At 39.9% G+C, this 25,753-nt stretch overlaps 1 protein-coding gene across 3 annotated transcripts in view; it reads left to right on the top strand.

The window, feature by feature from the left end:
* LOC139765906 (kinesin heavy chain-like) overlaps positions 1 to 25,753 on the top strand; it is a 909,514-nt gene that overhangs the window by 878,288 nt on the left and 5,473 nt on the right. For all 3 annotated transcript variants that reach the window (XM_071693874.1, XM_071693867.1, XM_071693860.1), the window contains 2 exons: positions 5,680 to 5,815; positions 11,897 to 12,001. In XM_071693874.1, the coding sequence (XP_071549975.1) occupies positions 5,680 to 5,815; positions 11,897 to 12,001 (241 nt within the window). The remainder of the gene's footprint in view (positions 1 to 5,679; positions 5,816 to 11,896; positions 12,002 to 25,753) is intronic.

Here is a 25,753-nt window from a genome sequence, read left to right as displayed (position 1 = left end):
TCCTTGCGCTACCTCGCAAACACGGGAGACAGCGACAAAGTATAAAAAAAAAAAAAAAAATATATATAATATATATAAACACCTATACACTCACATATACAGACATATACATATATACATATGTACATATTCATACTTGCTGCCTTCATTCAATTCCCATCGCCACCCTCCCACACAGGAAACAGCACACACACACACACACACACACACATTCACACACACACACACCCTCTCCAGGAGGTAGCACCAGAAAATGACAAAAAGGCCACATTTGTTCATACTCAGTCTCTAGCTGTCATGTGTAGTGCACCGAAACCACAGCTCCCTTTCCACATCCAGGCCCCACAGACCTTTCCATGGTTTACCCTAGATACTTCACATGCCCTGGTTCAATCCAATGACAGCATGTCGACCCTGGTATATCACATCGTTCCAATTCACTCTATTCTTTGCACACCTTTCACCCTCCTGTATGTTCAGGCCCTGATCTCTCAAAATCTTTTTCACTCCATCCTTCCACCTCCAGTTTGGTCTCCCACTTCCTGTTCCTTCCATCTCTGACACATATATCCTCTTTGTCAATCTTTCCTCACTCATTCTCTCCATGTGTCGAAACCATTTCAATACACCCTCTTCTGCTCTTTCAACCACACTCTTTTTATTACCACATATCTCTCTTACCCTTTTATTACTTACTCGATCAAACCATCTCACACCTCATATTTTCCTTCAACATTTCATTTCCAACACATCCACCCTCCTCTGCATAACCTTATCTATAGCCCATGCCTCACAACCTGCAAACATACTCATTTTTGCTCTCTGAGGTAATGTTCTCGCCTTCCACACATTCTTCAATGCACCCAGAACCTTCGCCCCTTTCCCCACCCTGTGACTCACTTCCGCTTCCATGGTTCCACATGCTGTTAAGTCCACTCCCAGACATATAAAACACTTCATTTCCTCCAGTTTTTCTCCATTCAAACTTACCTCTCAATTGACTTGCCCCTCAACCCTGCTGAACCTAATAACCTTGCTGTAATTCACATTTACTCTCAACTTTCTCCTTTCTCACACTTTACCAAACTCAGTCATCAACCTCTGCAGTTTCTCACCTAAATCAGCCACCAGCACTGTATCATCAGCGAACAACAACTGACTCACTTCCTAAGTCCTCTCATCCAGAACCCACTGAATACTTGCCCCTCTCTCCAAAACTCTTGCATTCACTTCCCTAACCACCCCATCCACAAACAAAGTAAACAACCATGGAGACATCATGCAGCCCTGCTGCAAACCAGCATTCACTAGGAACCAATCACTTTCCTCTCTTCAGCTCTTACACATACCTTACATCCTCGATAAAAACTTCACTGCTTCTAGCGCCATATACTCTTAAAACCTTCCAAAAAGCATTCTGTCAACCCTATCATATGCCTTTTCTTGATCCATAAATGCTACACACGAGTCCAACTGTTTTTCTAAGTATTTTTTACATACATTCTTCAAAGCAAACACCTGATCCACACATCCTCTACCACTTATGAAACCTCACTGATCTTCCCCAATCTGATGCTCTGTATATGCCTTTACCCTCTCAATCAATACCCTCCCATATAATTTCCCAGAGATGCTCAACAAACTTATGCCTCTTTAATTTGAATGCTCGCTTTTATCCCGTTTGCCTTTGTACATTGGCACTATGCATTCATTCCACCGATCCTCAGGCACTTCACCATGGTCCATACATACATTGAATATCCTTACCAACAGATCAACAACACAGTCACCACCTTATTTAATAAATTCCACTGCAATACCATCCATACCTGTAGTCATGCCAGCTTTTATCTTCTGCAAAACTTTCACTTCCTCTTCTATGTTTACCAAACCATTCTCTCCAACCCTCTCATTTTGCACATGGCCCCAACCTAAACCCCCTATATCTACCACTCTATCATCAAACACATTCTACAAACCTTCAAAATACTCACTCCATCTCCTTCTCACTTCATCACTGCTTGTTATTGCCTCCCCATTTGCCCCCTTCACCAATGTTCCCATTTGTTCTCTTGTCTTATGCATGTTATTTACCTCCTTCCAAAACATCTTTTTATCCTCCCTAGAATTTAATGATATTCTCTCACACTAACTCTCATTCGCCCTCTTTTTCACCTCTTGCACCTTTCTCTTGACCTCCTGTTGCTTTCTTTTATACATCTCCCAGTCATATGCACTACTTCCCAGCAGAAATCATCCAAACGCCTCTCTCTTCTCTTTCATTAAAAACTTTACTTCTTGATCCCACCACTCACTACCCTTTCTTATCTGCCCACCTCCCACCTTTCTCATACCACATGCATCTTTTGCACAAGCTGTCACTGCTTCCCTAAAATGCATCTCATTCCTCCCCCACTCCTGTCACATCATTTGCTCTCACCTTTTGTGGTTGAGAGAGCAGGAGAGGGTGTGTTGAAATGGTTTGGACATATGGAGAGGCTGAGTGGGGAAAGATTGACAAAGAGGATATATGTCTCAGAGGTGAAGGGATCGAGGAGAAGTGGGAGACCAATTTGGAAGTGGAAGAATGGAGTGAAAAAGATTTTGAATGATTGGGGCCTAATCATACAGGAGGATGAAAGGCATGGAAGGAACAGAGTAAATTAGAACGATGTGGTATATTGAGGTCATTTGGACGGTTTTTGCAGGGAAATAATGCAAATGACTGGGAGATGTATAAAAGAAAGAGGCAGGAGGTCAAGAGAAAGGTGCAAGAGGCAAAACAGAGGGCAAATGAGAGTTGGGGTGAGAGAGTATCATTAAATTTTAGGGAGGATAAAAAGATGTTTTGGAAGGAGGTAAATAAAGTGCGTAAGACAAGGTAACAAATGGGAACTTCAGTAAAGGGGGCTAATGGGAAGGTGATAACAAGTAGTGGTGATGTGAGAAGGAGATGGAGTGAGTATTTTGAAGGTTTGTTGAATGTGTTTGATGATAGAGTGGCAGATATGGGGTGTTTTGGTCAAGGTGTTGTGCAAAGTGAGAGGGTTTGGGAGAATTATTTGGTAAACAGAGAAGAGGTAGTAAAAGCTTTGTGGAAGATGAAAGCCGGCAAGGCAATGGGTTTGGATGGTATTGCAATTGAATTTATTAAAAAAGGGGGTGAGTGTATTGTTTACTGGTTGGTAAGGTTATTTAATGTATGTATGGCTCATGGTAAGGTGCCTGAGGATTGGAGGAATGCTTGCATAGTGCCTTTGTACAAAGGCAAAGGGGATAAAAGTGAGTGCTCAAATTACAGAGGTGTAAGTTTTGTTGAGTATCCCTGGGAAATTATATGGGAGGGTATTGATTGAGAGGGTGAAGGTATGTACAGAGCATCAGATTGGGGAAGAGCAGTGTGATTTCAGAAGTGGTAGAGGATGTGTGGATCAGATGTTTGCTTTGAAGAATGTATGTGAGAAATACTTAGAAAAGCAAATGGATTTGTATGTAGCATTTATGGATCTGGAGAAGGCATGTAATAGAGTTGACTGAGGTGCTCTGTGGAAGGTATTAAGAATATCTGGTGTGGGGGGCACGTTGTTAGAAGCAGTGAAAAGTTTTTATCAAGGATGTAAGGCATGTGTACGTGTAGGAAGAGAGGAAAGTGATTGATTCTCAGTGAATGTTGGTTTGCGGCAGGGGTGTGTGATGCCTCCATGGCTGTTTAATTTGTTTATGGATGGGGTTGTTAGGGAAGTGAATGCAAAAGTATTGGAGAGAGGGGCAAGTATGCAGTCTATTGTGGTTGAGAGAGCTTGGGAAGTGAGTCAGTTGTTGGTGGCTGATGATACAACACTGTTGACTGATTCATGTGAGAAACTGAGTTTTGTAAAGTGTGTGAAAGAAGAAAGCTGAAAGTAAATGTGAATAAGATCAAGGTTATTAGGTACAGTAGGGTTGAGGGACAAGTCAATTGGGAGGTAAGTTTGAATGGAGAAAAACTGGAGGAAGTGAAGTGTTTTAGATATCTGGGAGTGGATTTGGCAGAGGATGGAACCATGGAAGCGGAAGTGAATCATAGAGTGGGGGAGGAGGCGAAAGTTCTGGGAGCGTTGAAGAATGTGTGGAAGTCAAGAACATTATCTCGGAAAGCAAAAATGGGTATGTTTGAAGGAATAGTGGTTCCAACAATGTTATATGGTTGCGAGGCATGGGCTATAGATAGAATTGTGCGGAGGAGGGAGGATGTGATGGATATGAGATGTTTGAGGACAATATGTGGTGTGAGGTGGTTTGATCGAGGAAGTGATAATAGGGTAAGAGAGATGTGTGGTAATAAAAAGGGTGTGGTTGAGAGCAGAAGAGGGTGTTTTGAAATAGTTTGGTCACATGGAGAGAATGAGTGAGGAAAGATTGACCAAGAGGATATATGTGTCAGAAGTGGAGGGAAGGAGGAGAAGTGGGAGACCAAATTGGAGGTGGAAAGATGGAGTAAAAAAGATTTTGAGTGATCGGGGCCTGAACATGCAGGAGAGTGAAAGGCATGGAAGGAATAGAGTGAATTGGAACGATGTGGTATACCGGGGTCAATGTGCTCTCAGTGGATTGAACCAGGGTGTGTGAAGCGTCTGGGGTAAACCATGGAAAGTTCTGTGGGGCCTAGATGTGGAAAGGGAGCTGCGGTTTCAGTGCATTATAAATGACAGCTAGAGACTGAGTGTGAACGAATGTGGCCTTTGTTGTCTTTTTCCTAGTGCTACCTCGTGCACATGCAGGGGGGAGGGGTTTGTTATTTCATGTGTGGCGGGGTGGCGATGGGAATGAATAAAGGCAGACAGTATGAATTATGTACATGTGTATATATGTATATGTCTGTGTGTGTATATATATGTATACGTTGGAATGTATAGGTATGTATATTTGCGTGTGTGGACGTGTATGTATATACATGTGTATGTGGGTGGGTTGGGCCATTTCTTTCGTCTGTTTCTTTGCGCTACCTCACTGACGCGGGAGACAGCGACAAAGCAAAATAATGAAAAATAATAGGAAATATTTTGTAAATGGACATAGGGAAGATGTACTGAATTAACTGCCAGTGTCTTTGATGGGCATTGTGGACAAAAGTTTTACTGGACATGATAAGAAAATGATTGGTTACTTGAGAAAAGGAAAGGAGGCATCATGGGTTCAGAGGAAAGATTTCATTTTTTCTTGTTTTAGCTGAGGCAGCTAAAATACAGTTAGAAATGATCTTGGTAAAGGGGACAAGTGGGTATATTTTCTGATTCTAGACCATCATATGGTATTTGGTGCCATACCACATAGAAGGTAGATTAGAAAAGAAAGGGACATATGAATGACACTCCTTCATTCTATTAAAATCAAAATGAGTGGGTGGGGACGAGGGACAAAAGCACAGCAGGCTTTCTCAAACCAGATGGGAGCAACCAGTGTCATCCCTTAAGATTTGATCTTGGGACTACTGCTACTCTAAATCTGTTTAACGATTTGCCAGAGGGACTGTAATCATACCTGAATGCATTTCTTTCTTTTACACATACAAAAAGTAATGGCTATTGTTGCTTCAAACCTTGGTTCCCACTAGATGAAAGCTAAGTAAGTTGTACCGATTTAGTCTCAGTTCTACTTTCTTTTTTCTCATGCATTATGCTAATGTATTTCATGTGGCAGGCATTAGAGACTGCCCTGAAGGAAGCTAAGGAGGGTGCTATGAGGGATAGGAAACGGTATCAGTATGAAGTTGACCGCATCAAGGAGGCAGTTCGGCAGAAGAATCTGGCCAGGAGAGGTCAAGGCGCACATATAGGTAAGTGAACATTTCTTCCATAGGCAGTAAAGAAGTTGATCATATCATTGGAGAATATTGTAATAATGTATACAATGGTACTGGAAGCATTATGACTATGGGACAGAGAATGTAGAGTTTGTCAGTGACAGTCAGATATTCAGTGATTCGAAAGTTGACTTGATATGCCAATTTTTGTGCCAAAATTATTTTGAAATCATGTGAATAGATTTGGAGTTTTGTAATGAACCAGGATTAAGGAAGGTAAATAAGAGCTTTGAAGTGTCTTAGTTGTTCACGTCTTTGTTACCTAGTTAGAGGCTAAGATTTAAGGAATGTTAGCCAAAAGGATCATCATGCAATTGAGGACTGAGAGCATTGTTGTCAAAACAGTCTTTCTGATAAGCCTACCTAATGTCTTTTATGATAAAATGAATGTATACCATAAGAATGGGTTAAAGGTATTTGTCTGAATTGAAAATAAAATATATGCAAAACCACTTATCAAAAATTACAGGTAAAAGTTGATATGAATGAAATGACATTGTTGTGTTTTGGTGACTAGAAAATGGTTGAGGTAGATGTAACACGTGGAATGCCACTGGAATCAGTATATGAGCCCATTTGTTTTCTGATATTCATTAATGATGAAAGTAATGTTTTTTGAAAAATGAAAACAAATGCACATGCACACACATACACATGTACATATGGAAGTTTACTCAGAAGTAAAATTTCAGTATCATTTGACAGTCTATGGTTGAACACTGACTTATGTGAATTGGTAGACTGTGTTCACAAGTGACCAGTAAATTCTAATACTGAAAAATGTAGTTTTACAAGTGGGTAGTAAAAACAACAGGACAAACTATAGTATGAACCACATGGAGTTACAGTAAGCAAAGAAAATGCATTGTACCAATAAAATGGGCAAACAAAATTTTTGATTTGTTAAGCAAAGAATCGAAATATAGGTCTGATAGAATCATCCTCATTAAAATTGGCTTTTCTGTCCCTGCATTGAATATTTTTGCTGATGAAGATGGTTTTTGACAGGGAAAAATATCTTATGAGAGCTGTCCAAATGACCTTATTTTACTGGGACAGAAACTCAAATGTTGAGAAATGATAAAAAACTTCAAATTTGTCAAATGTTTCACCAGTTTGATAAAGTATCTATGAATATGTTCATCTTCTTGTGATTTTAGTATTTTTTTTTATTATACTTTGTCGCTATCTCCGGTGTTAGCGAGGTAGCGCAAGGAAACAGACAAAAGAATGGCCCAACCCACCCACATACACACATATACATATCTGTACATCTCAACGTATACATATATATACATACACAGACATATACATATATACACATGATTTTAGTAATAGGTACAAAATCTTTGATGTTTTATTTTGAGGTGAAAATAGTTTTTCTATAACAGGACATTTGATACATGGAATGAGTTACCGGATGAAATGAAAGACTGTTTTGCATTCTCATTCAAGGGGCCTTTAGCACTCACATGGTCAAAAGATTGACCAAAATGAGGAAAATAGTGTTCTTCATTTTTCTAAGTTGTACAACGGTTATTTATCTCTATTATGCTCCAGTTGATTCAAGACCATTAGTTTGAACCCCTCCCTATGGTTTCTATACACGTTGACTGTACACCCTTTTCCAAACTCTGGATATTGTGGAATTCATTTCTGATTGTATTTTTTGGTGATATTTGTTACAAAACAGGACTCCTAGGTTATGGGAGGTTGTCTGTGCTTGAGTTGATGTGAGCCATAGAAATGAGTGTTGATTTATGTATGAATGAACAGTGCTAGTGGATTGCTAGATTTACATTTTTTTTCTAAATATATTTCTCCCCATTAAATCCTTACAGCTTTGTTGTTCATGGTTTTGATTTTTTGACAGAAGCATTAAGAGTGAGGCTCTATGGTGTTATTACACAGCACTCAATCTCATGTGAGGCTTATAATGCAAGTCAGAGGCTGAGACCACTTTTGTTGGAGATTTTTTTTATTAGATATCTCTAGAATTATAAACTATATCTGATAATTTCTGTACAACAGCAAAAAAATCCTATGGTTTTATTGTGATATGTTGTTATTTTTCTGTAAACACTTGGTGACTATAGTTCTAACTTTAGCTTCAAGAGACTGATTGTTTTGATTTAAGGGAAATATTACTGTCATTTAATCATTACCCTCACTACATCACTGTCCTCACTCCATCACTACCTTCATTCATCATTACCATCACTACATCACTGTCCTCACTCCATCACCAACTTCATCATCATTACCCTAACTTGGTTGCCTGCCTCACTTTCTCTCCATCCTCACTCTATTGCCATCCTCAGTTCATCACTACCCTCACTCCATTACCAATCTTACTGCATCACCACCCTTACTCCATCACAGTCCTCATTCTCTCATCACCCTAGATCCTTCAACTCCCTCATTTCATCACCACCCTCACTACATCACGATCGTGATTCCATAACCACCCTCACACTATTGTCATTCTAGCTCTACATCATCACCATCACCACTGTCACACCATTACGACCCTACCTCCTTCACCACCCTCACTCCATCATCACTCTTATTGAATCATTACCCTCATTCTCTATTCATCCTTAATCCATTACAACCTTTACTCCACCACCACCCTCATTCCATCATCACCTTATCTTCATCACCATCCTCACTCCATTACCCCTCATTCCATCATCACCTTATCTTCATTACCACCCTCACTCCATTACCATCCCAACTCCCTCATCACCCTAGCCATCATCTTTTAACCTTCATCACCACCCAAGCTCTGTCATCTCCCTCACTTCATCACCACCTTGGCTTCATGACTACCCCCTCCCCATTATCATGCAAGCTTCATAAACACATTCACTGAATCACTTTATAACTATCCTAACTTGTTTACCTTCTGTTTTCTTAACTACCCTCACTCCATCACCTTAGTTCCATCATCACCCTCACTCAAACACCACACTGGCTCCATGAATACTCTCACTCCATTGTCACCATCATTTTATCATCACCATGGCTGCATAACTGCCCTCACTCCATCTTCACCTTAGCTTCATCATCACTCTCATACCATCACTATCCTGGCTCCATAAGCACCCTCACTCTGTCACCCCAGATCTATTAGCACCCACACTCCACCACCATCCTGTCTCTGTAACCATCCTCACTCAAACACTGCTCTCATTCCATCACCACCCTCACTCCATCACTACTCTAGCTCCATTACCACCCTCACTCCATCACTTCTCTAACTCCAATACCACCCTCACTCCATCACCACTCGTACTACATATCACCCCAGCTCCATCACCATCCTCACATCATCAGCATCCTTAGTCTTTCACTACCCTCACTCCATCATCACCCTTACTTTATCACCACCCTCACTTCATCCTCCTCCTCACCCACTAAAACCCTAGTACCATCACCAGTGTGTTACACTATCCCCACCTTCACTTAAACTTGTATGGGATATATGATTTATTTTCCACCTTTTTCACTCCATCATCATCCTCACTTTACCAACTCCCTTACTTTATCACCCCCCTTACTCCATCATCATCCTCACTCCAGTGTAACCCTAGTACTATCACCAGTGTGTTACACTATCCCCACCTTCACTTTAAACTTGCTAAGGTTATATGATTTATTGACCACCATGAGGTTTTTGTCAGATTCATAATGGTAAGTTTTTCTTGAATGTATACATTGATGGTGTGGTTGCGACAGGTAATAATATCATTTAACCCAGAAATATTATTTAAGGTAAAGTTTGTAGGGAGAACGTTGATTATTAGGAGGCATATGTTTATAGATTTTAGGAATATTTATGACACTTGGTAATGATATCAAGCATGTACAGTGTGAGGTCCATGAGAGCATTAGATTAAGTCTTCCCAGATCATTTGATAGAGATATATAGGTTTCTCTTTTATTTTAGATGGTTTGGGTCTAGTCGTGTGAATTAATTGAGAAGGTGAAACAGTACAGAATGAATCTGAAGTATCATGGAGTTACTTAAAGAGTGCATGTACAGAGGTTGCCATGGAGATATGTTGCATTGTAAGAATAGGTTGAAGAAAGAGAGGAGAAGCAAGGTGGAATGAAGATTTAAAGAAGTTTCTTGATGAGGAAAAGAGTTTAGAGGGAAAAGTTTGATCACACAGAAAATAGTGAGAATGAAACAGTGTTGAGTGAGGTGGTGATGACTAGAGGAGAAATTGTTTTAAATGAATTTGGAAAGTGTGCATTTGCCATACTGGAAGAGAAGTCATATACTTCATGATTGCATGAAGGGAATGACAGTGCCATTGTGTAAAGATAAAAGGTATAGACATGATCTTAAGAATTAAAAAGTCATCTTTGCATTGCTGACATTCATATGGTTGTATTTTGATTTATCCAAATAAAAGGATTAATTAACCCTTTATAGGTGGAGAATAAAATTGATTTGGGAAGGAAAGAGGTTGTATACCACAATTTTATACAGTTCTGTTGTAAAAAGACAGGAGGTGTATACAACATGTATGGATAAAGGTCCTACACAAAAGATGTCCCACTTGCATACCCAGTATCATTCAGTTTTCAGGTTGTAACAAGATGCATTAAACTAAGGTTGTAATTTTTTTATGTTTTCTTTCATATTCTTATTGTTTAAACTGTGGCCACATTTCTTGTAAACCAAGTCCAGTATTTTCTTTTTTTCCTGAGGGTTGTGCCCTTTGGAAAAAAAATTCTTGAAATATTGTTGTTGATTTATAGTAGCTCGAATGACTAGTGTCAACAAAAAAAAGTTGTATGCCCTCCATACATTTTCATGGTTGATATATGACTAATTCTTATTTTGGTAAAAGCATATGATGCTCTCGTGGTGAAATCATCATACATCTTGTTGTTGAGACTATTGTTTCTAACAGTGTGAGCACTAGCAACCAGCCTCAGAGTGACTGAGGAAAGGATGCTCTTTTTGTACTCTTTCTGGCTCCCACTGAATTTTGAGGATTTTACTTCTGGGTGCTGTATTTCTTCCACTCATTCTTCAAGATGGTTGGCTCTTGTCTTTCAAAGGAGAAAGCCCAGATTTTTGCCTAGAAATAAGAAAATGTGGGTACATGTGAGATTTAGGCACACTTGCTGCTTAGGATGCATGATTAGGTGACTGCTTCCTACAACACCTCATTAGTACCTCACCGTATTCAGATTAAGACTCTATGGACCCAAATTATGGACGTGGAATACTTCAGGAACCTTGCCAAGCCCATGCCCAGACATCTGCAGATGCTAATAAAGGCCAAAGGAGGGATGATAAAGCACTGTGATGTAAGTGTGACATCTCCTTTGAAAATGTATGGGGAGGCTGACAGGTTTTTTGTGGTCAATACATAATAGAAAGGTGAACGTTATCATGTATAAGAAAAAATAGTATAAATGTGGTTTGGTCTAAATGGAAATATAGGAGAGAAACTAAGAGAAATGTTATTCAGTATGATGAGGGATAGATAATCACATCAGGGTTTGTGAAGGAGAGGGTGCAGCAATTTTATACAAGAAAGATATGGCCTCAAAAAATAGATCTAACACATTACCATTAATACCTTTCCTAATACTTTGGTAAGTGAAGATGATAACTGACCAGAGATTAGATTTCTTCAAAAGAGTAGAATATGTGGATGTTACCTAATTACATGTAAGTTTGAAGTATCTCTAAGTAGCATATGTCTGTAGGGAAAGGTAAATTGAAAGGATGACTAAAAAAACAGTGGATGTGAGATACACATTGCTTTATCTGTCATGACAAGAATTTACCACAAAAAGGAATGGTAAGATTAACATGTCAAAGTCAGAACCAAGAATTTTAAAAGAGAATAAGATGTTTGTAAGCTTCATTAAGGTCTGTCCTTTGAACTGAGCGTATATACATTTGAAAGATATGGGGATAGGATGAATTTGATTGCATAGGAGTGATACTGTAAACAATGTAATTCTCTTTCTTTAATTGAACAAATTGCTCATAAAATTCTAAATGATGAACCTTTTTTACAGCGAAACCCATCCGCACTGGTCCTGCCAGCCTCCTGTCCCGTCCTGGTGCCCTGGGCATGATGGGACGAACACCAGGCAACACTCCCATCCCCCGCCAATTTGTTGGTAAGATTTCAATTGCTGTTGATTTCTTTTTCATATCTTCTTTTTGTTCCAGCTCTTCTATTCTCTATGTGTCATTCCTAAGTTTCACTTCCTTCTTCAACTTTTTCCTCTTCTCTCACTCATGTCCTTTTTTTTTGTTGTTGTTATGTTTCTACTCAGTCCACTTTTTCCTCCTCCTATCCCTTTCCTCTTCTCTACTTAAATGTCAGCCACATTTCATCTTATGCAAGGCCTTCATCACCTCTTCTCTCTTCACCAAACCACTCTCCATGATTCTTTCACTTTGCATACCACCATGACCCAAACAACCTTACAACTGCCACCCTATCATCAAACTCACTCAACAGTACTGTACTCACTCTGTCAACTCATCACTTCATTATTACTTGTTACCACTTCCCCATTTGCCCCCTTCACCGATGTTCCTAATTATTCTCTTGTATTTCACATACTATTAACCATCTTCCAAAACATCTTATTCTCTCAAGTTTACTGATACTTGCTTACCCCACATCTCTTTTCCCATCTTTTTCGACACCTGTACCTTCCTCTTGTCCTCATGCCACTCTCTCTTATACACCTTCCAATCAGTTGCACTTCTTTCCTGTAAGTGCCTTTCTTATACCTCTTTCTCTTTAACAAGCAACTTTACAGTCTCCTCCCACCACTCACTTCCCTTTTTCATCTACCCACTTCTCATGTGTGCCACATGCTTCTCTCGCACATGCCAACAAAGCTTCTCTGAATACCTTCTATTCTTTACACACTCCCCTAGATTAGTTTCCTTTCATCTTTTGCCATTCTTCTCTTAATTTCTCCTATTTCTTCACACAAGTCTCTTTTACAAGTTTACCTACTTAAACCCATCTCTTTTCTCCTATATCATTTCTTGTTCCATGAACCTTTACAAATATTCACCCTCACTTCAACCAATTTATGATCAAACATCCCACAAACTGCCTCTCTCAGCACATTCATTGAGAAATATGTTGAAAGCGAGGTTATCTGAGAGGGCAAAAAGGGTATGTTTGAAGGTATAGTAGTCCTAAAGATGATGTATGGATGCAAGTCATGGGCTATAGATGAGGATGTGCAAAGGAGGATGGAGGTGTTGGAAATGTTTTAGGACAATATGTGGTACAAAGTGGTTATATTGAGTAAGTAATGAAAGGGTGAGAGGGAAGTATGATAATAAAAAGAGTGATTTAGAGAGCTGGAGAGGATGTACTAAAATGGTTTTGACGTTTGGAGAGAATGAGCGAGGATATATGTCAGAAGGGGAGGGAACAAGGAGAAGGGGAGACCAGATTGGAGGTGGAAGGATGGAGTGTAAAAGATTCTGAGTGCCTGGGGCCTGAATATGCAAGAAGGAGAGAGAAAGGTATGCATGGGACAGAGTGAACTAGAACAATGTGGTATACAGGGGTCAATGTGCTGTCAGTGGACTGAACCAGGGCATGTGAAGCATTTGAGGGACACCATTGGAAGGTCTTTAGGGCCTTGTTGTGGATAGGGTCCTGTGGTATTGGTGCATTGCGCATGATAGTGCAAAGAATGGATGTGAGCAAATGAGATGTTTCATTATCTGTTCCTGACACTACTTCATTAATGTGGGAAACTACAAACAAGTTTTCTCTTGGAGTTCCTTTTATTGGGTTACTCTTAATGCTCAGGAAGCCAGCCACATCCTTCAGGTAGGACCAAACATCAAGAAGTGAACTGATGTGTATTTATCTTTGTGGGATGAGTGCAGGGTGTTTAAGGAGAAGTTGTTCAAAGTTCTCATGGTGGAAGTTGCATCTTAGACATAAGGGTCCTTATGCAACTTAGACATATGATACCTTGTAACATGACTGATAGACATGTTGGAGAGTTGGATGATCAGAGTGCAAACAAGAGAATGTAACTCCTATATGTCTAGAAAGTGTAGTATTAGGTGGCCTAATGGATGTTATGATCGAGTTGGAAAGGAAATAAGCTGAAATCGTTAAAGAGCAAATAAGGTCAGATCGGTTTTTTCACGATGCGCTAAAGGTTGTTCAACTAGAGAGAAGGACTTAAACACATGCAAAATTTATTGGTAATGGTAAGAAGGGAGGTGCAATTTAGCCACTTATCATTAGATATGGGGCATGAAGAGTGAGGCAATTGAACATAGACCTGGGGCCATACTAAGAGATGTGAATATGTAATTAGATATAGAAAGAACGATAAATGATCACAAGTTTGTGGCTTGGTTATTGAAAGCTTCAGAAATGTGCATATCATACTGGACCAGTACTTGTTAACAAAAAGGGGCTTTTTTGAGAAAGTTAGAGACAAGAGTTTGACAATGCAACACTGAAAGATCTAGCTGAAATTAAAGACAGTTTGACAATGCAATACTGAAAGATCTAGCTGAAATCAAAGACAGTTTGATGATGCAACACTGAAAGATTTAGCTGAAATTAGAGGCAGAGTTTCACATTGCAACATTGAAAGATCTAGCTGAAAAGATGATGACACCAAGATTAGAGAGATTAGTACAGCTGGAGGTCAGTAAGTATAAATCACTTATTATGTGTGGTTTGAAAGATCTTACACCAGATAAGGAAGAATACAGAAGAAAGGGTAAAGAAGGAAAATGTCATATTGAAAGACTTCTTGAAGCTATAGAATCACAAGACTTGATATTTATAATAAAGACATAAAGTGACAATCAGATGTGGTTACATTTGATTTTGATTCATTAACCAGGAGATACTTAGACAGGCCATGAAACATGAAAGCAAGATGGAGTTCTGTTGGTTAATCATCAAATAAGATCGATCACAGGGAGAAAGCAAAGATTACAGTCCGAAGGCAAAACACTGGAGATTCCAAAAGAGGTAAGAGGATGGAACAGTAGTATAGCTCCATAGCGAGGCCAGGAATGTTAGGAAATGGATTGCAAGGGGGAAAGTGCACCCACTGTTGTTGGAGAGGGAGGAAAATGTTTGCTAAAGGGATGACACCTCACCTGCTTATAGAAATACATGATAGAGAGGAGTGAAAGAGAAGCCAAAGGAGGGAAGGATTAATCTTCTTAATAAGAGATAATCTTGTGTTTCTAGAAATATTGGAGGATGACTTGTTTAGGCGATATATAATAGGAAGAGTACATTGTGATGGTGTTATGATATGAATGTCCAAAGAATTGTAGAGATCTAGAACAGATATACAGTGATAACAATGAAGGAATAACCATAACGGTATATGAAGCAGTTAGAAAATCACTTTATACAGAAGGTAAAATGCTGTTAATCACTTTATAAAGAAGTAAAGAGACAGCCATGGGGACTTTGGATTTTCATAGTGTCAGCAAGTCATGGAGAGACAAATGTTTAGAGTGTATGCAGGGAATTTCCTGTACCAGCATGTTAGTGAGCATACTACGACTATGGGGACTGGTACACTATCACTGCTAAATATTATCTTCACACATACAGACATGGATATTGAGAATATTGTACACGTTAAACTGTTTAGAAAAAATTATTGTGTGATGCTCAAGTTTAACTATGTGGTAAATAAGAATGTTAAAGAAGACCTGAGACAAGACCTAAAGAGGAAATATGACCATGGAAACTGCACAAACCTCAAAAAATTTTTGGTAATGTAGATTGGAACTGGACTTCAGGAACCAAGGCTTCATGGTGAAAGGTCTGAAATCTACAGTGAAGGTGTAGGAACATGGGTTCCTCCAGCCTCAGATACAGAGGGAATGGTAAGAAAGAGGAAAGATTGGTTTAGTGAAAGATCACAAAAGCAAAGGAGCTTCAAGATATGCACACAGGGGAAGATCAAGACAGCACTCCAGCCTGCCAATCAGCATTTGCAAGAAATGAGTAGCTAGGATAAGAAAGAAGGATCAAAGAGATGTAAAGAATATTGTGGACAAGGAAAAAAAAATCAGTTAAAGAGTGGCTAATCAGGTTAAGGGATGCAGAGAGTAGAATTGTTGAGGATGACAAGGGTATGTAAGGAACTGAATAACAGGATCAAAAGTGCTTTCACAGTGGAAGAGACCATAGCTGCAACACCAGTGAGATGGAATGGGGAGAAGGTTTTGGAAAACATTATGATATCTAGAAAAGATAGTAACAGAATACTTATAGGCCTTGACCCATGCAAATTTCATGGCCTTGATGAAATTTTACCATATTTGTTGAAAATCCATGCAGATATGCTAGATATACATTTTGAAATATAATTCAAGATGCTGCTAGAAAGAGGAAGAGTGCTGAAGGAATAGAAAAGGGTAAACATAAGACTTATAGGAAAAGAGACCAGGAAGAAACACTAAACAACAGACCAGTTTCACTGATGAGTGTGGTCTGTAAGGTACTAGAAAAAATTATTACAAAGCCAATAGATGACTGTCTTCAGAGGAGAAATAATCTAAGAGAGAAACAGCATGGTGTTAGAGAAAGGAGGTCATTGCATAACAAACCCCTCAAATTTCTACAAGAGAGTAAGCCCTGTTTGTATGTGGACTACCAGAGAGCATTTGATATTGTATGGCATGGGCTATTGATTAGGATACTGGATTACTAGGCAGGAATAAGAGGTAGATTCCTTCATTGAATAGAACGCTATCAGAGTGGAGGTAACACAGAATGTTATCAGAGAAGCCTTCTACAAATGGGTCAAGATAACCAACAGTGTGCTACATGGTTCTGTTCTGGACCATTACTTTTCCTTATGTATATAAATGACTTACCTAAAGATATAGACTCCTACCAGAATGTTTGCAGATGCAAAAATCATGAGGGAGATAAAAGGAAAGGGGTACCGAATCAGCTTATGATGGGACCTAGACAGACTCCAAAACTAGTCTGATATATGGTTGATGAGCTTCAGCCCAAGCAAATGTAAAGTAATAAGGATGGGACAAAGTGAAAGACATCAATTTAGCTTGAGGATTCTGTATTTGAAAAGGACTTAGGCATTAATGTCATCTCTAGCTTGTCGCTAGAGTCCCATATAGGATTACAGTAAAGGAGAGAAACTTTCATCTGACAAATTTGAATAGCTTTCAGGTATATAGATAAAGACATTTTCAGCAAGTTGTTCATAACCTACATAAGGGCATAATTAGACTATGCTTCTCAAGTTTGAACACCTCTTCTAAAGAAGCACAGAGAGCTAATAGAGAAAGTTCAAAGGAAGGCAACAAAGATGTCACCAGAATTAAGAGAGCTAAGTTACAGAGCAAAGCTGAAGCTTTAAACTTACCCACCTTTGAAGAGAGAAGAGTGAAGAGTGACTTGATCACAACCTATGAATAATTCTTAAAACAGACCATTGATGTGGACAGCGAACAGTTCTTTGAGAGATGTAGGTGTAGAACAGAGGACATAACATGAAAATAGATGAGAAACATGTTGATAACGATGTAAAAAAGTAATTTTATGGAATGAGAGTGGTGAATGAATGGAATAGAATGACTGCGAACATATTCAGTGCTGACAGCATACATGAATTAAAGATGTTTTATGGTAGTAGAAAATATTTAAGAGATGAGGGCCCCATGAGTATAAAATTCCATCCCTGTACAGTACTAATAGATAATTATGAATAGGTAATCACACACGCACACACACACACACACACACACACACGGAGTCAGTAAATGAGTACCTGGCTCAGGCTGGTGTTTATGTTTATACTTATACAGGAATATAGACATGATAGAGTTGATAGAGATGCTCTGTGGAAGGTATTAAGAATATATGGTGTGGGAGGCAAGTTGTTAGAAGCAGTGAAAAGTTTTTATCGAGGATGTAAGGCATGTGTACGTGTAGGAAGAGAGGAAAGTGATTGGTTCTCAGTGAATGTAGGTTTGCGGCAGGGGTGTGTGATGTCTCCATGGTTGTTTAATTTGTTTATGGATGGGGTGGTTAGGGAGGTGAATGCAAGAGTTTTGGAAAGAGGGGCAAGTATGAAGTCTGTTGGGGATGAGAGAGCTTGGGAAGTGAGTCAGTTGTTGTTCGCTGATGATACCGTGCTGGTGGCTGATTCATGTGAGAAACTGCAGAAGCTGGTGACTGAGTTTGGTAAAGTGTGTGAAAGAAGAAAGTTAAGAGTAAATGTGAATAAGAGCAAGGTTATTAGGTACAGTAGGGTTGAGGGTCAAGTCAATTGGGAGGTGAGTTTGAATGGAGAAAAACTGGAGGAAGTGAAGTGTTTTAGATATCTGGGAGTGGATCTGGCAGCGGATGGAACCATGGAAGCGGAAGTGGATCATAGGGTGGGGGAGGGGGCGAAAATTCTGGGAGCCTTGAAGAATGTGTGGAAGTCGAGAACATTATCTCGGAAAGCAAAAATGGGTATGTTTGAAGGAATAGTGGTTCCAACAATGTTGTATGGTTGCGAGGCGTGGGCTATAGATAGAGTTGTGCGCAGGAGGATGGATGTGCTGGAAATGAGATGTTTGAGGACAATGTGTGGTGTGAGGTGGTTTGATCGAGTAAGTAACGTAAGGGTAAGAGAGATGTGTGGAAATAAAAAGAGCGTGGTTGAGAGAGCAAAAGAGGGTGTTTTGAAATGGTTTGGGCACATGGAGAGAATGAGTGAGGAAAGATTGACCAAGAGAATATATGTGTCGGAGGTGGAGGGAACGAGGAGAAGAGGGAGACCAAATTGGAGGTGGAAAGATGGAGTGAAAAAGATTTTGTGTGATCGGGGCCTGAACATGCAGGAGGGTGAAAGGAGGGCAAGGAATAGAGTGAATTGGAGCGATGTGGTATACCGGGGTTGACGTGCTGTCAGTGGATTGAATCAAGGCATGTGAAGCGTCTGGGGTAAACCATGGAAAGCTGTGTAGGTATGTATATTTGCGTGTGTGGACGTATGTATATACATGTGTATGGGGGTGGGTTGGGCCATTTCTTTCGTCTGTTTCCTTGCGCTACCTCGCAAACGTGGGAGACAGCGACAAAGCAAAAAAAAAAAAAAAAAAACATATATACAAGTTGAAATCTACTAGAATGATATTAAAAGCTGATCAAGTAGAAAAAAAAGACAGAAACAAGCACAGAGACTGATGAAATAGAATGAAGGGAAGATTTTTAACAAATTTGGAAGCAAAGCAACAGTTTTAAGAGTGAAGGATAGGCTTGGGGAGACATAAAGAGAGGTACACAGGAAATTGTGTAGAAGTTGAAAAAGTGATAACTGTCAGAATGAAGCATTCAAGGAAGTATATGAATTAGTTGATGTAAGGTAAAGAAAGATACAGAGCATACAGGACCACTGTTTGCTAACCAAAAGACATGTTAGGGAGAAGGTTAGAGACAAGAGGTTGACACTACTTCACTGGGATCTAATTGAAAAGTAGGTGGCACCAAAATTAGAAAGATTAATAAAGCAGGAGGTTGATAGACATAAATCACAAGCTATTTTTGGACTGGAGGATCTTACACCAGATAAAGAAGAAAGGGAAAAGGAGGAGGAAATACATTTTAAGAGTGCTGGAGGGCATGGGACTGCCAGAAGCAACTGCTATGATAAAGAAAAGAAGAACAGAAAGTTATAACCAAAACGAAAAGGGGGGTAACCTGTTATGGTTGCATTTGATTTGAAATCGTCTTGCCATGAAGTACTTAGAAAAGCAAGAAATTTGAAAGATATGTTGGAATTCAGTTGGATATTCATCAAGTGCGATAGAGCTAAGGAAGAGAAGAAGAAAAGAAACTAGTTAAAAGACAAAAAACTGGAGATGCCACACATGGCAAGAGGAGGGAGCATCCCTGCTAGACCTACAGATAAGGCAGGAGTGTTAGGAGATGGTGATGTCAGACTAGAATGAACTTATTCAAATGTTGATGGGTTGACAGTTAGTGGTAAAGAACTAGAATGCTAGGATCATATAAGGGAAAGTGTTCTTGATATTATTGGAGTCATGGAGTCTAAGCTTACCAGAGAGATAAACTCTTACCTTTTCTGCCCAGAGGGATAAATGATTGCAAGAAAAGAAAGGTAAGGTAGAGTGGGAGAATTAGGATTAATGTATTCAAACAAATGTGGATGTGTTAATGTGGTAAAGAAATGGAATTCAAGGATCATATAATGGAAAGTGCTCTTGATATTATTGTAGTCATGAAAACTAAGCCTACCAAAGAGATAAGCTTTCACTTGTTCTGCCCAGAGGGACAAATGATAGCAAGTAAGGGAAGGGTAAGTAAAGGAAGGGGAGGATTAGCTTTTGTAATATACAAATGCCTGAAGTTTCAAGAAATAGTGTGAGATGGCCCATTCAGACAATACTATATATCTGTCTATGTATCTGATGCCCATTACCATTGGAAACTCCCTCAAGGGGGTGGCCTCAGCAAAAGTCTCCATATCCATAAATGTTGAGCTCCAGTGCTTCTTAACGTTTAGTGCAACTCTTGCACAGCGTTTTCAGAGGCTCCTTCTTAATGTTCCTACCAGCTGCATCTGCCTTATTTGTCAACCTAATACTTCTGCATAGTGTTACAATTAGTTGTTCTAGATAATGCTCCTACCTACTACTTTTACCAAATATTTCCACCTAATGCCCATTTCTAATGTTCTTACCCACTACTTCCTTCAATTGCACCTATCATTTTGCTTAGTGCTCACCACAGGAAAATCTATAGTTGTGAAGAATGAGTTGTGTGAGTTAAGTGTTATTTCTGACATGGTGAGATTGTATGTTTAAGTACAGAATTCCCGCAGTCCATGTTTGGATGAAGCAGAATGAAATGACAGCTACTTAGGTCAAAAGAGTGCAACTTAACAACCACTGAAGTGCTGACTCACTTTGCAGCCATCACTAACCCTCCCAATACCTAGGCAGATAGTACCAGTAATACACCTCCCTGGTCGATGGCTGCCTACCAACTACTACTGACTTCAGACAATACATAATGGGAATAGTAACTGTAGGGGAGAAGACCATCATGTTGCTATTAGTATATAATCCTCCAAAAATTGCAACAAACTGAAACAAATACATAAGGATCACAATGAAGGAACAATCAGTATGGTGCATTAAGTAGTAAAACACCTACTTCTTAGAGATGGTAAACTACTGATAATCGAAATTTCAATTATAAAGAGGTAGAATGGGGGAAGTTAGATCATGATGATAGGGAGACATAATGAGACATAATGAAATATGCTAAAAAGAGGGACTCATACACTATCATTACTAGACCATTTTTTTTTTTTTTTTTTTGCCGCTGTCTCCCGCGTTTGCGAGGTAGCGCAAGGAAACAGACGAAAGAAATGGCCCAACCCACCCCATACACATGTATATACATACGTCCACACACGCAAATATACATACCTACACCGCTTTCCATGGTTTACCCCAGACGCTTCACATTCCCTGATTCAATCCACTGACAGCACGTCAACCCCGGTATACCACATCGATCCAATTCACTCTATTCCTTGCCCGCCTTTCACCCTCCTGCATGTTCAGGCCCCGATCACACAAAATCTTTTTCACTCCATCTTTCCACCTCCAATTTGGTCTCCCACTTCTCCTCGTTCCCTCCACCTCCGACACATATATCCTCTTGGTCAATCTTTCCTCACTCATTCTCTCCATGTGACCAAACCATTTCAAAACACCCTCTTCTGCTCTCTCAACCACGCTCTTTTTATTTCCACACATCTCTCTTACCCTTACGTTACTTACTTGATCAAACCACCTCACACCACACATTGTCCTCAAACATCTCATTTCCAGCACATCCATCCTCCTGCACACAACTCTATCCATAGCCCATGCCTCGCAACCATACAACATTGTTGGAACCACTATTCCTTCAAACATACCCATTTTTGCTTTCCGAGATAATGTTCTCGACTTCCACACATTCTTCAAGGCTCCCAGGATTTTCGCCCCCTCCCCCACCCTATGATCCACTTCCGCTTCCATGGTTCCATCCGCTGCCAGATCCACTCCCAGATATCTAAAACACTTTACTTCCTCCAGTTTTTCTCCATTCAAACTTACCTCCCAATTGACTTGACCCTCAACCCTACTGTACCTAATTACCTTGCTCTTATTCACATTTACTCTTAACTTTCTTCTTTCACACACTTTACCAAACTCAGTCACCAGCTTCTGCAGTTTCTCACATGAATCAGCCACCAGCGCTGTATCATCAGCGAACAACAACTGACTCACTTCCCAAGCTCTCTCATCCCCAACAGACTTCATACTTGCCCCTCTTTCCAAAACTCTTGCATTCACCTCCCTAACAACCCCATCCATAAACAAATTAAACAACCATGGAGACATCACACACCCCTGCCGCAAACCTACATTCACTGAGAATCAATCACTTTCCTCTCTTCCTACACGTACACATGCCTTACTAGACCATATCTTCACTTATACTAGCATGGATATTGAGAGTATTATATATGATATGCCAGTTGGAAGAAGCGATAATGTAATGCTCAAGTTTGAATATATGGTAAAATAGGACATAAAAAGAGCAGAGATGTGACAGAAAATTAAGAGGAGATATAATTGTGGAAACTACGCATACCTCAATAACTAAGGTAACATAGATCAGGAAATGGAATTCAGAAGCCAGGAACAAGGCATTGTGTTGAGAGGTTCTCTGAAGTTCACAGCGGTGGAGTAGAGGCATCGGTACCTCAAACCTCAAATACAGAGGAAATGGTAAAAGAGAGGAAGGAATGGTTTAATAAAAGATGTCATAAACCAAAGAAGGTTCAAGACATGCAGTTGACAGGGCAGCCTGAAAACTGCAGGAGCTTCTTGAAGAGTATCCTAAGATTACATAATGATTATAATTAAAGTTCTATTACTACTCCTATCACTAATAACACTACCGCCATTACTACTATTATCATAACCACTACTACTACCACTGCTATCATTACTTCTACCACCACTACTACCACCACCATTAGTAACTACTACTAACAGCAATAGGAATAATGATAGTGCTGATGATAATAATGATATTCTTATTTATTGTTATACTTGATTGCCATTTTTCATGTCAGCGAGGTAGTGCCATGAAACAGACAAGGAACTGCCCATCCACTCAGAAACATATATATATACCTAAATGCCCATACACGCTCATATACATACATATACAGAAATATACATATATATACACATGTACACATTCACACTTGCTTGCCTTCATCCATTCCTGGTACTACCCTGCCCCACTGCATTGCTACCCCTTGCTTCAGCAAGGTAGCGCCAGGAAAACAAACAAAAAAGGCCACATTCGTTCACATTCAGTCTCTTGCTGTCATGTCTAATGCACTGAAACCACAGCTTCCTATCCACATCCAGGCCCCACAGACCTTTCCATGGTTTACCTCAGACGTTTCACATGCCTTGGTTCAGTCGATTGACAGTATGTTGACCGTGGTATACCACATCATTCCAATTCACTCTATTCCTTGCATGCCTCACCCTCCTGTATGTTCAGGCCCCAATTGCTCACAATCATTTTCACTCCATCCTTCCACCTCCAATTTGGTCTCCTGCTTCTCCGTGTTCCCTCCACCTCTGACACACATATCCTCTTTGTCAACCTTTCCTCACTCATTTCCTCCATATGTTCAAACCATTTCAACACACTGTCCTCTGCTCTCAACCACACTCTTTATATTTCCACTTATCTATCTTACCCTTTCATTACTTACTCGATCAAACCACCTTACACTACCTATTGTCCTCATATATTTCATTTCCAACACATCCATCCTCATCTTGACAACCCTATCTATAGCTCATGCCTTGCAACCACATAATATTGCTGGAACTACTATTTCTTCAAACTTACCCATTTTTGGTCTCCAAGATAACATTCTCCTTCCACAAATTTTTCATCACTCCCAGAACCTTCGGCCCCTCCCCCACCCTGTGACTCACTTCCGCTTCCATGGTTCCATTTGCTGCTAACTCCACTCCCAGATATCTAAAACACTTCACTTCTTCCAATTTTTCTCCATTCAAACTTACTTCCCAACTGATTTGTCCCTTAACCCTGCTGAACCTAATTACCTTGCTTTTATTCACATTTACTCTCAACTATCTCCTTTCACACACTTTCCCAAACTCATTTACCATCTTCTGCCATTTCTTACTCAAATCATCCACCAGTTCTGTACCATTGACAAACAACTGACTCTCATGCATTTTCCTCTCCAACCATCCCATCCATAAACAAATTAAACACCCATGGGGACATTACACACCCCTGCCGCAGACCAATCTTCACTGGGAACCAATCACTCTCCTCTCTTCCTACTCATACACATGCCTTAAATTCTTGATAAAAACTTTTCACTGCTTCTAGCAGCTTACCTCCCACACCATATACTCTTAAAACCTTCCACAAAGCATCTCTATCAACCCTATCATATGCCTTCTCCAGATCCATATATGCTACATACAAATCCATCTGTTTTTCTAAGTATTTTTCACACACATTCTTCAAAGCAAACACCTGATCCACACATCCTGTACCATTTCTGAAACCACACTGCTCCTCCCCAGTCTGATGCTCCGTACATGCCTTCACCCTCTCAGTCAGTCACCTCTTATACAATATCCCAGGAATACTCAACAAACTTTTGCCTCGGTAGTTTGAACACTCAAATTTATCCCCTTTGCCTTTGCACAGTGGCACTGTGCATGCATTCCGCCAATCCTCAGGCACCTCACCATGATCCATACATACAGTCAATACCCTTACCAACCAGTCAACAATACAGTCACCCCCTTTCTTAATGAATTCCACTGCAATACCATCCAAACCCGCTGCCTTGCTGGATTTCATGTTCCTGCAAAGCTTTCACTGCCTCTTCTATCTTAACCAAACATTCTCTCTGACCCCTCTCAATTTGCACACCACCCCAACCAAAACACCCTTCATCTGCCACTCTATCATCAAACATGTTCAACAAACCTTTAAAATACTCACTTCATTTCCCTCTCATTTCATCACTGCCTGTTATCACTTCCTCCTTTGCCCCCTTCACCGATGTTCCCATTTGTTCTCGTCTTACGCACATTATTTACTTCTTCCAAAACATATTTTTTTTCTCCCTAAAGTTTAATGAGACTCTTTCACCCCAACTCTAATTTGTCCTCTTTTTCAACCCAGGCACCTTCCTCTTGACCTCCTGTCGCTTTTTTATCTTATACTTCTCTCAGAGAGAGGTATTTGGACGAATTTTGCAGGAAAATAATGCAAATGACTGGGAGATGTATAAAAGAAAGAGGCTGAAGGTCAAGAGAAAGGTGCAAGAGGTGAAAAAGAGGGCAAAGGAGAGTTGGGGTGAGAGAGTATCATTGAATTCTAGGGAGAATAAAAAGTGTTTTGGAAGGAGGTAAATAAAGTGCGTAAGACAAGGGAACAAATGGGAACGTTAGTCAAGGGGGCTAATGGGGAGGTGATAACAAGTAGTGGTGTTGTGAGAAGGAGATGGAATGAGTATTTTGAAGGTCTGTTGAATGTGTTTGATGAGGTGAAGTGCAAAGTGAGAGGGTTAGGGAGAATGATTTGGTAAACAGAGAAGAGGTAGTAAAAAAAGGTAGTAAAAGCTTTGTGGAAGATGAAAGCCGGCAAGGCGGTGGGTTTGGATGGTATTGCAGTGGAATTTATTAAAAGAGGGGGTGACTGTACTGTTGACTAGTTGGTAAGGTTATTTAATTCCATATTGCCATTGTAAAAAGGCTAAGGGGAT

The sequence above is a fragment of the Panulirus ornatus genome, chromosome 4, assembly GCF_036320965.1.
Source record: "Panulirus ornatus isolate Po-2019 chromosome 4, ASM3632096v1, whole genome shotgun sequence".
Taxonomy (NCBI): domain Eukaryota; kingdom Metazoa; phylum Arthropoda; class Malacostraca; order Decapoda; family Palinuridae; genus Panulirus; species Panulirus ornatus.
The sequence above is the reverse complement of the archived record's forward strand: the minus strand, read 5'-3'. Positions and strand labels throughout refer to the sequence as shown.